The sequence below is a fragment of the Phaethon aethereus genome (genome assembly GCF_964289735.1).
Source record: "Phaethon aethereus genome assembly, chromosome: 1".
NCBI classification, from domain to species: domain Eukaryota; kingdom Metazoa; phylum Chordata; class Aves; order Phaethontiformes; family Phaethontidae; genus Phaethon; species Phaethon aethereus.
In genome coordinates, this window is record NC_138575.1 from 121727998 (window position 1) to 121744024 (window position 16027).

Consider the following 16027-nt stretch of genomic DNA (forward strand, 5'->3'; position numbering starts at 1 on the left):
AGCCAAATTTAATAAATGAGGTAGTTCATCCGGTTACACAGAAACGCAGACTTGTATTTCTTTGTATAAAACATCCAGCCTCTGTATGCGCATCTGCAATCAGAGGTCTGTCACTTGCAACACAGCCTTACTGAAGAACTTTGCCCTTTGCCTTTCACAGCAGGGGGAGTTCAAGAGTCAACCTCAATGTGCGCGCAGCCAGGGACCTCGCCATCGGGACACTTAACTCACCGCTTCCTGCTACAGCTCCGGAGGATCCCTCTCCGTAGCCTACATCGAGAGTGACGGCAGGTCTTGCCCTTTTTGGGTTCAAAGCAGCTTAAGGCAGAACAGCACTTTTAATTACTGAGACAGCCAGGCTGGTATCACTTCGAACAATCTGACTTGGATGACTGCTGTATCGAGATCCTGAGGATTTTTAACTACCTGAATATATAGTAAAATTTTTTATGTACCTCTACTGTAGTGCATGAAAACTTCCCTTCATATATACCAAAAAACATTCATTTCTTTTTAAGTTGCCAACCAGCAGCTCAGAGATTCAATGCTCACATTACTTAACATTTAATTTAAAACACTACTAATCCAACTGTCTCAGCATCCTACTATGAAAATCTTAAATTAAATTGTGATTAAAATTGACATTATAAGCCTGTACCTGATTATCAAGTGAAAGTTACTCAACTAGAGAGAGGCATTTCAGCAAGCAGTTGACAGAACGACTTTCTGCCAGCACCACAACAAGAAGAAAGGTGCTCATTGTGATAATCCTTCACTGATTAAGATCAGTCACTGCAGCCAGCACAGAACCGAGTGTGCAATCCTTCATGTTATTTTTAAAAAGAAAGTTCAAAGAGAAAAAAAAAAAATCATTTGCAAAGTGAATAAATATCCCAGGCACCCATGGCTTCATTTACTCTTGTTCTCAGAAACATTGATCAGCAAGAAGGACAGACAGTATTGTCATTTGTTGGCCTGTTAAAAAAAAAAGAAAACAAAACAAAAAAAAACAAAGGTTCAAGTTCTGCTGACAGATGATCTTATCAATTACTTGGATGCTTCTCAACAGAATAGCTTCCTTAGCAGACAAGTCACATTTATTTATTTTTATAAATAAAATCAAGTTTTGGGATTTGGGACATTTAAAATTATTAAACACACTCAAATATTTTACCTGCATATTTTTATAAATCCAATCTGTAAACACAGTCATATTCCCATACACTCCAGGTCTATTGGGACTAGCACAGCCAGTTCCCCAGCTGGTGTCTCCAACCAACCACCACACGGAGTTCTTGTTGGTTACTAGCGGACCTCCACTGTCACCCTGCAAAAAATACGAGCATATTATTAGTGACCTGGCCACCAGGAAAGGCACAATCCATTTCACTGCAGGAATACAGGTTAAGTTTCAGAAAAAGCTAACCACCGTTTTAAGACAGTCACTAAACCAAAATGCAGTGGCAATTACAGCATTAAATGATGATTGCTTGCAATAGGGATGAAAATTGTTTGCCCAAAGCACTAAATGAGGTAGGCATTATTGACCTTCTTGTTCACAAGCATAATGCTAGGGTATCAACATCGTTATGAAGAGCATTCATTCGCTTTCAAGTACCAGATAACACGCTTGAAGCATTAAAAAGGACTGCCTCACCCTCTCTGGGTATTTAGCAAGAACTTGGCACTGGCAGCCATTCAGAAGATAAAGTAAAAACTCTCCCCTTTAAAGGGATGCACCACAAAAGGAACTAGAAACCCAACCAAAATATGACTTTTTTTTTTTTTTTATAGGATCTGTTTGTAATTAACAGATTATTAAAAAAGCCTACTAGTAAGACCACAAAAATAATCAGTTCATTATTAGGTGTTAATTAGGAATAATTACCTGACATGAATCAATTCCTCCTCCTAGATATCCAGCACAGATCATTGTAGGCAAAATCATGCCATTATAAATATAGAGAGAATTACACCTGGAACGTTCTATTAAGGGCACCATAACATAATTCAAGTTATTTGACGTTTTACCTAAAATTGAAACATGCACAAAAGCACACATACAAAGACAAAATTAGAACAAGCATCACATTATGTTGCTATTACAAATCCCAGCAGCTAGCACTGATCAAGGTGAAATAAACTTACTAGAAACATCAGGATGGACACTTAACATGTACGGTCCATCGCAGAGAGACAACTGTGACATTAAAACTCCTTTCCAAGAGCTCAGTGAGTTACCCTGCTCTGCTGCCCGTGTACTGCAAGACAGCCTGGCACCTACCTGCCAACTCCAGCCCCAAATCAACTGTGTTATCTACAGGGCTATTAAAAGTACATGAATCCTCCAAGAGGCGAAGAGGACCTCCCCACAGTTTCAGGGTCCAGCACAAGATGCCAGCAATTCTCATATTCAGGGTCCAGCTTCCCCAAAAACCCCCTCCCCGCCCAGTACTTTCTCATACCAAAAGAAACCTTTCCTCCCTTTCCTTTTCATTTCTCACAAATTTACTTGCATCATGCTACTGTGGCTTGAGGCGGTGGGAAAGGACAGGCTCCTGCCCTTCCCCACGTCCACAGGACTGGCTTGGCACACAGCTACCCCTGTTACAGGAGAGGCGGCCCTGCTAGCAGGGGCACAGAATTGTTCCCTGTGTTTCCATTTCTGGCCCCCGGTACTGACTTGAGGCTCCTTTGTGGTCTGATGAATGCAACACATCGCACCTTGCTTTGAGCCAGAAAGCCCTGTGTAGAAATTAGGGGCTGGAAATAGGTGAACGAATAGCGAATCAACAGATCTGGCTCAAACTGCCCAACCAGTCCATGCAATAGTTATTTGTAGACTGAAGAGGACTGGTTTACGTAGAATACCAAAATACTCCAGAGCCACTCTTTACCTCCTTGGTGCTCTGCTCCCCACCCAGATATCCAGCACTGCTGATTAGGCTGGAACATCATTCCTGGATTAGGCAGACAAACCGGCCGTACAGTATCTACAAAACAAGCACAGTAACATCTGTAATCCCAGATGTCCAGACATAATTCAAAATAAATGCGTATGAAATATCTCAGCACGGCCACCACTTAAGTACATACACACCACGCATTTTCTCTGTACTTTACCTTCCTTGCAGGTGAGCAGTACCATGCAATGCAGGCAGCAGCAAAAAGCTTACCAGCTGCCCCTTCCCACAGAGCTACCTAATCTTCACCTCAAGGTGAGGAACAAGCAGAGTTAATGGTTCTAGCTCAATTCATCAGCCTAACTAGAACAATCAACACCAGCTCTTCTGATCAGTAGAGGACAAAGACGAAGCAAAGCTTCTGAAAGCTACCTCTCTGCATTCTCTTTGCAAAGCCTTGCTGAAAATAATCACAATGCAAGCAGGATGCAATGCCTATATACAAGAAGTATGAAACACAAAAACCTGGTAAACAGACAACCTCCCTGCTCTCAGCAGCTGAAGAGCCCCTCCAGATTACCCCTAGTAGCTTTAAACTGATGCACTGAAAGATAAAGGACCTGTACACAAAAAGCACTTCAAGTTTAAATAATGGTTTGTCCTCTGTTTTTTACTGCTTGCTTACAACCAACCTACATATACTTTTAAGAGAAGAACTTCTTGTAACGTTTGGTTTTGGGTTATTTTTTCCAATTGTTACTTGACGTAACTTGGTTTAGGGTTCAGTCCGCTGCTCCGTGACTACACACTGAGTTCCCACATACAGGAGTGGCAGTACTTAAGTACTGTACAGCATGCTGGGGTAAAAGTACATTATTGAGATGAGCTCAAACTTCCTTACCATGTACTAGATTTAAATAAATCCTACTTAGAAAATCAGAGGTTGTGCCCTCTGCCTCTACCCTGTCTCTGTCTCTAAGGTGTGTCTACCCACATTTTTGTACTCTTCCCATAAGTATCTACAAGGATTTCTTGATGAGCTTCAGAAGTTTTAAAAGATGTGCTCATTGCCATTGATTTTGCCTTAAGAAGAGCAGAATACATACCCGTAAAACTCAGCGGTGTCTCTAACTTCATAAGGGCAACATCATTGTCTTTAGAATCTGTATCATAGTCCGGATGGGAAATTATCTGTTGCACTCTGTATCCATTTCTTAAGAGCATCTCATTCTGATTCAGAACCCCAGCATAAACCCTCCAGCTGTACGGGTCAGAAAATCGTCTACAGAAAAAAGGAAGGTTAGAAGGTTTGCTCCTCTGGTAACAAGTCACGCATTACAACCTTCAAAAAATTGTCTTCAGAAATGGAGAAATGCAACCAAGAATGCACATGCATTTGACTACCATTTCTGAAGAACAAGGTAAAGAAATTGCAAGACATCTAACTTTGGGAAAGCTTGACTCCAATTTCATAAATACATCCAAAAAATCTTTGAGATGGGTTAAGTATCACTGCCTATTCCCTTAGTCACTCAGCACAGCAAATTATAGTCCGAGATTGCAACACTGAAGTCCATTGATTTCCATGGCTGAGGGATCAAGCAGTTATTTCTGAGGTCTCACATGTCAGTGGTATCACTCGCATGTACTATCCAAAGCATGCAAGAGCAGCAGAAGACAGAATTAGTAAAAACATGATCCAGTGAAGGAATTTCACTATCTTGAAAATGCCAGGGGTTTTTTTGTTTGGTTTTGGGTTTTGGTTTGTTGGTTTTTGGTTTTTTTTAATGTTAAGCATGCTCGCTAGATGTAATTTAAGCAGTCTCTTGTGCTCCAGCACAGTTTACAAATGCTCAATAGAAAACTTCCCACAAGTTCTCATGGAGTATACCCCTCCATGAGAACTGCCAAGGCAGTAGTGCTTGAAAGTCATCCCCTCTTAAAAAAAAAAAAAAAAAAGAAAGAAATCAAGACTGAAAACCAGTTTTGTGCCAGCTACAGCTTGGTTGCCATTCCTAAAGCTTTTGCATACTACAGAGCTCAAATCAGAAAACAAAGGAGGGATAAGATCGTCACATAAAAATAAACACTTGCATTCCTTTCTCAAGGTTAAGGACAAAGTTATTTCTCCTTAGCTTAGCCTCAAACTGCGATCCAGCCAACCAACTGCTAAACTGTTTTTTAGTGAGTTTTCCCTCTAACAGAAGCAGCCACCTTTTAAACATATTCTGCCACTGTACACAAGGTATCACAACACCCTTGACTCTCCTTCACAGATTAAAAATGCACAAAGCACCAGCTATTTCTCTTGTTGATGCCTATGTAAAGTGCTCCTTGGATAGGTACAAATCTACATTTAATACTGAGTTGGGCTTTAGTACCCTGTGGCATGAAGATACAAGAAATAAATGGTACAGGCATCTTTAAATTGATCATATCTATAGTAGTGAGATGTTTGAGGGTCTGGGATTTTTTTTTTTTTTCTTTTTTCCTTTCCTTTGTTTTTCCTCACAGTAATTCAACATCTTCATGAAAACATTGTACTGTCTGGCATTGTTTGGTGCCTTGCGCTTACCTCTTCATTTGGGTGGGTATCTGTGCCCAACACCACCATCCAATATAATTTGCACCTTTAACAAGTAAAACAAGGTGTTCTTCCTGTACAAAGCAGACAGATGATCTGCAGCCAGCCTCCTCCAGAACAAATTTACCCTTAACACTGGAAAACCATACTGCTACATAGACAAAATACCGTACCTGGCACCTGCATTCAAGGCAGGGAGGAGGAATGGCATTTAATTTTTTAAAACAGAAAGTTGGGAGATTTAAGTAAATTTGTGCATTTCAGTCTGAGGCAAGAAAAATCGCCATTCGAGAGACGAATGAGCGAGCTGGCGGCCCCGGCGCCCGCGCGGGCGAGACTCACCCTTCCACGCAGTGTGCCGCCGTCACTATCCACCGGCGGGTGATGATGGAGCCCCCGCAGACGTGGGTGCCCTGCACGTGGAGGCTGACCTGCCACGGCCACTGCCCCAGCGCCGCCCCGCTGCCACCCACGATTCTGTTCATAACGTTGATGCTCTTAGTGGACAGGCCGCACTCTGAGGAGGCAGTTACACACACACAGGCGTGAGTTGAAGAGCGAGCTGGTCTGGAAGATGGCTTCTGCAGCTCGGGCTTTGCTAGCAGAGCGGGGCGCAGACCGTGCCCAGCCTCTGCGCTGCTGGTGTTCGACACGCCGCAGCTCAGGCCCCTGCCCCGGACGCCGAAATCCCGAGCCTCCCGTAGCCTGCGTTCTCCTACATCTCCCTTCACATTGCAAACATGAGGATGAGTATTTGGTAGCTGCTGCCCTTGGCCCACCGCAAACCGTAAAGCAGCGGTTCATTACACCTTTGAGTGCGGTATTCAAGCATCTCTGGTGAGCCACACACACACACGCCCTTGTGTTGTGCAACAAAACAGACAACAGCCAAGAGTCGCCTCACGACAGCCACCTCCGTCAGGAACGCGCTGCCCACCCGGCGGCCCCGTGTTGGAGAGCGCATGTGCCACAGACGTCCCACCACGGCGGCTGGGCGAGGGCTACAGAGCTTCACCACAGGCAAGTCATTGAAAGGAAGTGGTGGCAGCAAAGACAAAAGCAACTGGGGATCCAACACCCTCCATCTCCTCTCCCACCCTGCTCCTCAAACTGCACCGTTTGAAACTTGGAACCGGCATTAAATCATCCGCCCATCAAAAGACAGCACTTATTTATGCACATACAAAAGGATTTCCCAGCCAGAGCATTCAAAGCACGAACAAGCAGAAGTTTGAGAAACAGTCACTTACGTATGCAGCGCAGAGAAACCACATTTCCTGATGCACAGGAATCACTGCAATAAAAACAAACAAACAAACCAACCACCGAACAGGATTTTAGGCACACAGTGAAGCAAATGACAGACAAAGTTCACCCTCCAGCTGCTTCCCACCATTTCCAGCTACGTGCCCTGCCGTCACCCCCATCTTCCTGCTGAGAGTCCCCTCCTTCTTTCACTCTCTCCAGCTACCCTACCAGCAACCATCTGGCCTCCACTATCTCTTGCATTCACCAAAACTGTCACGTGAAAGACTGCAGTCACCAGCACAAAAGGTTTGTAAGCCTATTGAGGAGCAAGACGAAGAGCAGCATGAGAAAAAGTTGATTGGATTTATGAAGTAGTTGTAAAAGAACCTAAACAAGGGAAACATGGTAACTTAGCAGGCACAGCATTCTACAGGTTTAGAAACTAGACACTTCAGAGCTCTTTAATGAGAATAAAAACTGTACTTTCCACAGTGAAAGATCCATTTTGCATGCTGTGCGTTCATATGACTGAAAAAAAAGCTGTACCAGCTGCTGTGAATGTGTTACAGACGGTAGCTATTGTCACCGTACAGAAACTCCCGTTGATGGCCAAAGAACCTCAGAAAAGTATCTTTGACACGGCAACCTTCTAGACAGCACGGAGGGAACAGGATGGCATATCTTTCTTAAAAGCAGAGAGGAAGAACGGAAAAATGACGGCTGTGTTTTTAAATAGAAGGGATAGCAGTTGCTGCAATCAGATTAAAAACAAAGTTCCTTTCCCTCTATCAATTCCCATTGAAAGACGTGCTTGCATTATGCTACGGGCAGAAGCTACACCTCTTTACAACAGCTAAAAAAGACCCCTGATAAAAGGAAAGAAGTTTGTATTAAAGATACCTGCTATACAGCTTTTTGTACAAGTCTATATTCCCAGCACTTGTGTTCAGCTTCATGTAGCTTTTAAAGCCGACTTCAGTTGCTACTCCTCGACTATAGTAATACGTATCTCTGCAAAACAGAGAGTCCATTATGAAACCCGGTAGTTTTGTTTTTCAAATAACAATAAACTGTGCCAAACTAGAGCTTCTGACATGAACAACACTGAAAATATGTATTTTTTTTTAATTAAACACAGAGCCTCAGTGGTGTAGTACACTGTGAGAGACTCAGATTCTTCAAATATTTGCCAAGTTCCATTTCCCATCAACCAGTTACTAAATTAAAAAAGTACTTTTATCTAATATGCATGCAGGGCATGACTCTTCAGCCTCCTGAAACAGGGCAAGATGAGGAGATGTCGTTGCTGGTACATTTGCACAGCACAGCAAAGCTCAGGTCCAATTAAGCTGCGGCAGCCACGTTTCTGTGGGACGAGACGGGTAGCAAGTGCTGTTGTTCTGCCAGGCTTTACAGCCGAGGACCCGCTCTGTCTAGTTGCCGCTGGGCTGTCTTACTGGAGTTGGAAGCACTGGAGTCATCGCTGGCTCAGAGACCCGAATTCCGAGCGCCACGACGCAGCGTGGGCACACACAACTTCTGCCTGCCTGGGCGGTAAGTTTACTCCACGCACAACGGAAGACAGTATTTGCCAACTGTGTCAGAGAGGCACCATCAGGTATTGCAGCCGCAGAAGAATTCAGGCTACGGCGTTACGTGGGGAGAACGTGGGCAGCACCCGGGGCCACGAATGTTTAGGGCAATCTTCCACGCAAGCTGGTGTTACTTGCGTCCCCAGAAGACCGAGGCTTTCCGTGTAATACTGGTGATGACAGGGTGAGCCAGACGGGATGTTCCCGAGCAATTACAATGATCTGAAGCGAGCTCTGGAAGACGGTTGTAAGTGAATGTATTGGATACAAGTCACCCCGCTGAGTAGCTACTGCATGCGTGCCAGACCCCGCTGCTTGTTGGAGCAACGTTTCGGTTTGATCCTGTAACATCCTTAAAATCAGACCCACCCGGGTTCACAAGAACTACACGGCCGACTGCTTTTTGCTTCAGATACGCATTCTTGAAATTGGAAAGAGGGTCGTTTTAACTTTTCTGTGTATGTGCAAAGGCTGACGAAGGTTAGACTTACACACTGTAGCCCATGTCTTTACATGCAATCTTCCCATAATCGTCATTCCAGTCATCTTGACAAACAGGATACCAGGATTTGCTGACAGGTGAATAAACTTCCAGGATAAAGTTTGGTCCAAAAAGTCTAACTGCCAGAAAAGGAAGAATGAAAAAAAAAAAAAAAAAAAGAAACCAAGAACACCACACGCTATATTACTGCTCTTTCTCTACTTAAAAATCTTGTTACTTATAATATTTGCTTGTGTGTATGAACAGGTGTTAATTTAATGCTGCCTTCTACTCAACTTCTGAGTAAATACCAAGTAGGCAGAAATATTGCAATAACTTAATTCTTTTGGGTAAGGCAATTCAAAAGAACTAAGAGTTTAAAAATGCAAGTGTACCAGATAGTGTTCATCTTTTCATTTCAGCTTTTATGCTCAAAATTCTCTTTCATGTTCTACCACTGAGAAAGATTGCCAGTCTTTTCTTATCTTTTATCTATGCAACCATATTTTTCTTAATCTATCATATATTGTGTATAAATAAAATATAATATATTTTAATATATTTTATATTGTATCTTAATACACCAAATTTCTTCAGAGAAGCACCTGTAGAGCAAGAATGTAAGAAGAAGCAATTATCTCTGACATTCCATACCCCATTATGTATTTATTTGCACAAGAATTTAATATAAAATAGTTCAAGCAAAAGAACAGATTGAACAAGTTTCTCCAAAAAAAACATTATTCAACCAAACAGAGTGGAGCAGCTTTAGAGCATGTGCCAGTAAATGCTAACCCTGCATGAGGCATGTGCCGAATAAAAGTTCCCAGACAGAGAATAAGAGCACAACCAGAGTTTTCCAGAGTGGCACTGGCACAACACAGGTGTTAGAAACAAGATGCCACACCTTTGGAATGGACAAATCAATGATGTTTTCACCTTCCACCTTCAGCTCTGCACTAAAGCTTCCCTTGGCATCTTTCCAGTTGGAGACACTGATCAGACCAGGCTTTCACACACAATGGAGTTATGAAGCAGTTGAAGCATTATTGGGAGAACGAGGAATGCAAAATATGTGGAAAAAGACAAGCCTGACTGAAGACCACCAGATTTATGTTATCCCCTGAAGTTCTACTCAGAAGTCAGCGATGACTGTTCATTCCAGAGACAATGCTACATTCAGTTTTGCACAAACCCCATTCAAATTAAAAGGGAGTATCTTAAAAACTGATCCAAAGTTAAGCTAGCTCAAACCCCTGAGTCAGACATTTTGTTTCAGCTTTTCAATCTGACTGGAAACAAACTGAGTATCTAGATATAGGCTTCAAAGCGCTCAAACATCCGAAACCATTTTAGAGATATAACTTAGGTTAAAATGGCTCTACTGTAACTTGGGCAAGCTTTGGACAAGGCCATTTGCTCAAAAACTCTTGCAGTTGGCTGAAGGTCCCCCCACCCTGACTGCGGGCACTCACCACACCGGGTTTCATCCTCCCCGTTGGGGCAGTGGCTCACCCCATCACACCACTGCGAGGGCGGCATGCACACTCCTGAAGATCCACACTCTATTAAGGAGCCGAGGCAACGATTCTCTACTGCGGGGAGAGAGCAACACAGCCATTAGGCTGGACATCAGCTTAGCCTCAGGCGACTACTGCCAACTCTCGTCTTAAGGAGTATTTCGCTTTGATAGAGCGAAACATCAGAAAGAGTTCTTCAACTCAGAGATGGGAGGAGACCTCGCCTGACACCACAGAAGATGTATTGCTCTGTCCTTTGCATCGCTTGTCAGATTAAGTCACTGATGCAGCTGATTGGATTTTGTCCACTGCCACCCCCGAACAAGCAAGCACCATTAAGTCGTCTAGAAGGAGTCAGCTTTACACTGACAAAGCATAACACTTATAAACAGAAAAGGAGGAAGAAAGCAATTACTCCAATTACATCCTTTTGCTTCTGCTGCCATTTAAAACAAGATTACGTTCACCCTGAATAAATCAAACTGAGTAAAAAAAAAAAAAGACCTAAGAACACAAAGTGTCATCCTAATAGTTTTAAATGAACTCCCTTTTCTTTTCTTTTCCTGCACAGAACAGAAAGGAGAGGCTCCTAAAAATATAGCAAATTATTTTTTAGTTTCCTTCGAAAAGTGGCTTTCATTGAAAGGGAAGTTAAGATAGCACAAGACAAATTTCACCTAAACCGAGCAGAATTGCTCCAGCCCAGCTTCAAAGCTCAGTCACCCTGTTGAGGATGACTTCCAAGCTGAACGTATCATCCGTGGTACGGCTTACAGTGGTGAGACAGGCTGGGCTCACACAACCTTAACACACTTTCAAAGCAAAAGCTTCACAGAAACAAATAAATGGATGTGAATTACTTCTGCTCCAAGACAGATCCTGTTTTACCAAAAATAAAACAGATCTTGACCAGTTACACTCTTGCAGTTAAGATATACAACTTTACTTCAATCTCCTTCCTTCACTCGAAGTTAAGTGAAGCTCAAATCTGGAACAGAGCTCCATTTCAGAGAGGATGCACAGCAGTGACTTCCCTAACGAAATGCACCGCAGAATGCGTTGGCCACGCGCAGCCACGTGCCAGCTATCCCCCAGTGCAAAAACCCTTGCAAGAGGTCAAACTACTCTTTACTAACAGCTACGGCGCTGTACAGTTAATTTGCACCAGCTTTTGCCAGATAGATTGGAGCTTTCCAGAGAAGGCACCTGAATAAGCTGCTGCAGGAGGATCAAAAAGCTGATGACATCTCTTAACATCAAAAACATATTTACTTGGTGAACGGAAAGTGACAGCAGCATTGCTTATTAAAAAGAAAGGGGGAAAAAAACCCCACAAACAAAACTGAGCCATTAGAAGCAATGTTAGTTCATCTCTCAGGTGGTAGGTAGCAAAGAATTTTGTGTCTTTAACCCAGTATAAAATAGAAGATAAGAATGTCTATTTCTAACTTTAAAGGTTTAACACATCTTTTCTTTCAGGAACAAACAAACAAAAATTCTTACCAAAATACCAAATGAAGAAAGCAGCAATTGCACAACAAATTACTAGTAAAATGGATAATATAATGACTATGGCTTTCTTTACACCTGAAATGAAAGCAAGTAAAAAAAGAGAAATTAGGTTCACAGGTAGGGTAATTTCCAGCCACCAGCACTATCTATTTCCACGACATAAAACCAGACATTTTCTGCCAGACAGATTTTTCTCCATTCCACCATCCTTCCTCCAAATCGCCCAGGTTCCTGTCCAGTTACACCAGCATCCCAGGCAGCTATTACTTCATCCACAGGGAGGTGGCTCCTTCAGTACAGGAGTTGGAAGGGAAGATCCCTTTTATTTGTTATCTTACTCTGGAAAATCTTTAAGTCCAAAATTGGAAGAAATCATGACAAAACTTACTTGATGCACATGTTCTCCCGGATGAACGTGCTACTGGCCTACTCGACTGATGGGTAACAGCCCTTGGGACGTAGCTTGGCACTGACGGAGCATTTGTTGAGAAGTACTGTGGATACTGGTTAGCACCTACTGGCTGCCTGGCAGAATAGATGTTTTCTGGCTGAAAGCCATGATTTTCGTAGTATGACGGTGGACCCTAAATGACAATGTTGAGGGGAAGGAAACAGGAGAAAAATCATAAACAAGAGGCAAGAGTGCAGTTAGGACAAAATGAGTTTCAGATGCCATTTACATTCAGAACCCTACTAAGTAATTCTGCCAATGCAGAAATACACCATGCATGCATACACATACTAGTGACTCCAACTTACATGGAGAAAGAGATGTACAGTATATGCCTAATACCTCACACTTTGCATAACAAAAATAACAGAAATTGAGGCAGGAAGGCGTGTGAAGAGATCAGTTTCCTGATCCAAAGTAATTCAGCTGAAGAAGGATTCTTGAGCCCAGCCCTCTAGCTGGCTGCACAAACCATTGCACTGGAACATCTAGCAGGGTAGAAATAAGCAGCAAGGACAGTTTTAGGCAGTACCATCATCCAAAGAAGTGCTGACAAGTAACAGCCTTTGTGTGTGCAGTTGTCCAGGTCTAGGATAAATGCTTACTGCCCCGTTTTGTCCTAGGACAACACAAGGTATGCCTAAGCTATTTCTGAAATGCACTGGCCTACAACAGGTTGTGGAATATTTATCCTGGAAGAGCTTTAAGAACTTGTTAGAAGCCATTCCAGTCTATGCCTCCAAAGTAAGCTTTAAAAGCATAAACTTCCCCAGGAGTATCTGAGCACTTCAAATGCTAGTTAATTCCAGCCTCTTACACCTGCCTCACAGTATAGCTTTCCCTTTTTGCAGAAAAGAAAACACAACAAATACCTCTCCTTTTAAAAGACTTGTTAACCAGGACATCACTCAATAGGCTGTTATTTATAAAGGAATAAAGCTTCATTTAAAAAAAAAAAAAAAATCAGAGAGGAATTTTTTTTTTACTTACTACTGTAGAGGTCATCTTTCCTCTGTCAGCAGTACCGAAACAGTTCAACTGTTTGGAAGTAAAGTGTGAACCTATATATAAAAAAACCCCAAAAACAAAAAACAAAACACAAAACAGAAAACAATCACAGCCAGAAGCTTTGTCCACCTTTCTTGTCGGTTTTCCTTTGGAAAAACGCCAAATCTGAGGGGAAAAAAAAAACGGAAGTATTTCAAGAGAGGGTACAAATTAAGGTGCAACACGAAATCGGATCTCAATAGCCTCTCAATACAACCTTGAGGATTATACAGTGGCAACTATTCATTAACACGAGCACCACACAAACCGAGAAGATTAAGTTAGTGTTCACTCTCACTGACAGAATGAGAGTTAAAGAATATCCTGGCATCAACCCACATGGTGTCACTACCAAGTTCAGGTCCTCCCGCCTCTCTCAACACTTACTCATGTATCACTCTGAGGTTTATGACACAGAAATGAGAACACGAACAAAGCATCAGGAAATACAAATTCAGCTAACTCATTTGATAATGCCATGGCTAGCAGCCCCACAAGCCACATCTTTTTCGCTCTTCTGCATTGCAAACAGTTGTTTTCTTGGTTATGTGTTGTAGCCACCGTACCAAAAACAGGGAGAGAAGCACGGCGGGGAACCAATATGCCATACCAATATGAAAGTTTTTCAAACAGAGCAAAAGAGAGGAGCTATATCCAATGTTTCAAGCATATAGCAGTTTGCTTTAAAGTTAACCATTAACATTAAGTAAAACCACAGATTAGCAAAGACGCAAGAAACACAAAACGTTTGCTGCCTCAGTCCTAAAATAGGCGGTTATACACCTCCACAAGCAATCGTTTTAATAAATAATTTAATTTATTGAGTCCTCTCATAATGTTATTCTACATGAAAAAAAGCCTAGGGAGTGCCTCAGTCACGCACTGAGAAATACCTTTCACCAGCTTGCAGAGCAGTACCCTGCACACAGGCACACTTCCATGACCCCTGTTGAAAGCCATGACTGTAAAGAGCAGTTGCATTAAGATGCAGCATAATTCGGCCCAAAGCATAAGGTCAGGTTTTAGAACATCTATCAAGGTGTCACCTCACCCAAAACTGCACTGCAAATGTCTTTGAAGCAGATTTCAATGGCAGCTTGGCACCTCAAGCGTACCGATACTTGGTGACAGTTTAGGAAGGCTGATTCTCGTATTTGCTTATTAGCATTAGCAAAAAAACGTAAATAATCATGCACTGTTGAACTCTCATTTGCATGGCAGACAGGTGAAAACACAAGCCTTACTCCTACTTACAGTAAGTCCATCAGACTGGTGACTGAGGCTTCAGGACTTCGGCTTTATGTTGCATCCATTCTTACCCAGCTCTTCACAGCAGAGTCGGGAAGTGTAGCTCTGCCCAGACTTAGAGGACAAGTAACAAGTCGCAGGAAGGTATTTTTCTTCCTTGTTCTCTGAAAAGGAGGGGAAAAAGAAGTATTAGCAAGTTTAGTGACAGCAGACAGAAGAATACTAGACGGTGATTTTGAGGTAAGCCAACAGGTACTAGAAAAACCCAAATATTTTTTACATTACCATTTGAAAGGCTTCGCAGACTGGCAGATGACAGTTTTCCTCACTCTTTTGGGAGGCTTTGTTTGTTTTTTAAATGAACTGAGGAAAAAAATATCTCTGTGGCTTAATTGGCTTTCAACTATCACTCCCAATGTAGTTCTTGCTGATCTATTTCCCATCCAGCTTCTGATGAATAACAGTTTTTCATTATCACACCACAGAACACAGGGAAGTCATAGGGACATGCAGATTTCCATGGTATCACACATACACGTTTGCCAGTGTATTAAAAACAGATTAAACCAAAACCACTGGGCTCCTGTTAGTTTGCAAATGTTTAAGGAAAAAATCGATATGTAGCATCCAATAATGATATAATCTAGTTTTCTTAAACATGCATCACTGACACGCTTCAAAATGTTTTACAAATACATCAAGGGTACCGCAACAACTTCACAGATAAGGAAGTTGGGTCATGGAGAAACAAACTGACCTGTCAAACACTCCCCTTTCCAACAACTAGAGCTAGAAGAGACTGGTCTGTCTTATCTCAGTCCAATACTTTGGCCTCTAACTCACCTCACGTATCAGACAGATTTAAATAGATCCCACATAAAAGTATCATAAACCCACACTGGTGCAGAAGAGTTTAGTGGGAACACACAACTATCCTTCCCTCCCACTGCCAGTCATTCCTCCTGATGTTTGCCAAGCTATAATGACACTTTACTGGGTACATCTGAAGCAACAAACCTCAAGAGTCCTTTAAAGTGAGATGGTGGAGTTAAAGTGTACAGAGGTCCCCAGGCAAGGAAACAGGGATGGAGCTCACCCCCACAGCAGGCTTGGAGGTATAAGAGATAGGGCCTAGGGAGCCAGAGCCTTGCAGATCGGCTTGCTAACGTCTTCTAGCTTTGGAAAGAGTATACCCAAATAATGAAAGGGACCTGCCACTCATGTGCAGTCAAGCCCTTGAATTTCAAGACCTTCAGTTTACTCCAGTATAGATGGAGCAGAACCAGTATTTGGACCTTCAGCAACCAGAAGGTCCACAATCGAGTGTGCTTTTGTTTCATGACAGTTCGAAAGTAAAGAATGCTACTGTTTCTAACGACAGGTGATAATAAGAGTATAAAACATATAGCCATCAGTGACCTAGTCTACTGATGAATACAGT

General features: G+C 42.5%; 1 protein-coding gene across 1 annotated transcript; it reads right to left on the reverse strand.

Annotated features, from left to right (window-relative positions):
* Positions 1–255: 255 nt before the first annotated feature.
* On the reverse strand, positions 256–13296 carry TMPRSS2 (transmembrane serine protease 2; the record flags this gene model as incomplete). Its single annotated transcript, XM_082012452.1, has 12 exons — positions 256–1327; positions 1889–2031; positions 2898–2993; positions 4010–4185; positions 5830–6004; positions 6738–6781; positions 7636–7746; positions 8819–8948; positions 10284–10403; positions 11832–11915; positions 12229–12424; positions 13282–13296. The coding sequence occupies 12 exons, from the start codon at positions 13294–13296 to the stop codon at positions 926–928; spliced, it is 1692 nt and encodes a 563-aa protein (XP_081868578.1). The 3' UTR covers positions 256–925.
* Positions 13297–16027: the final 2731 nt, after the last annotated feature.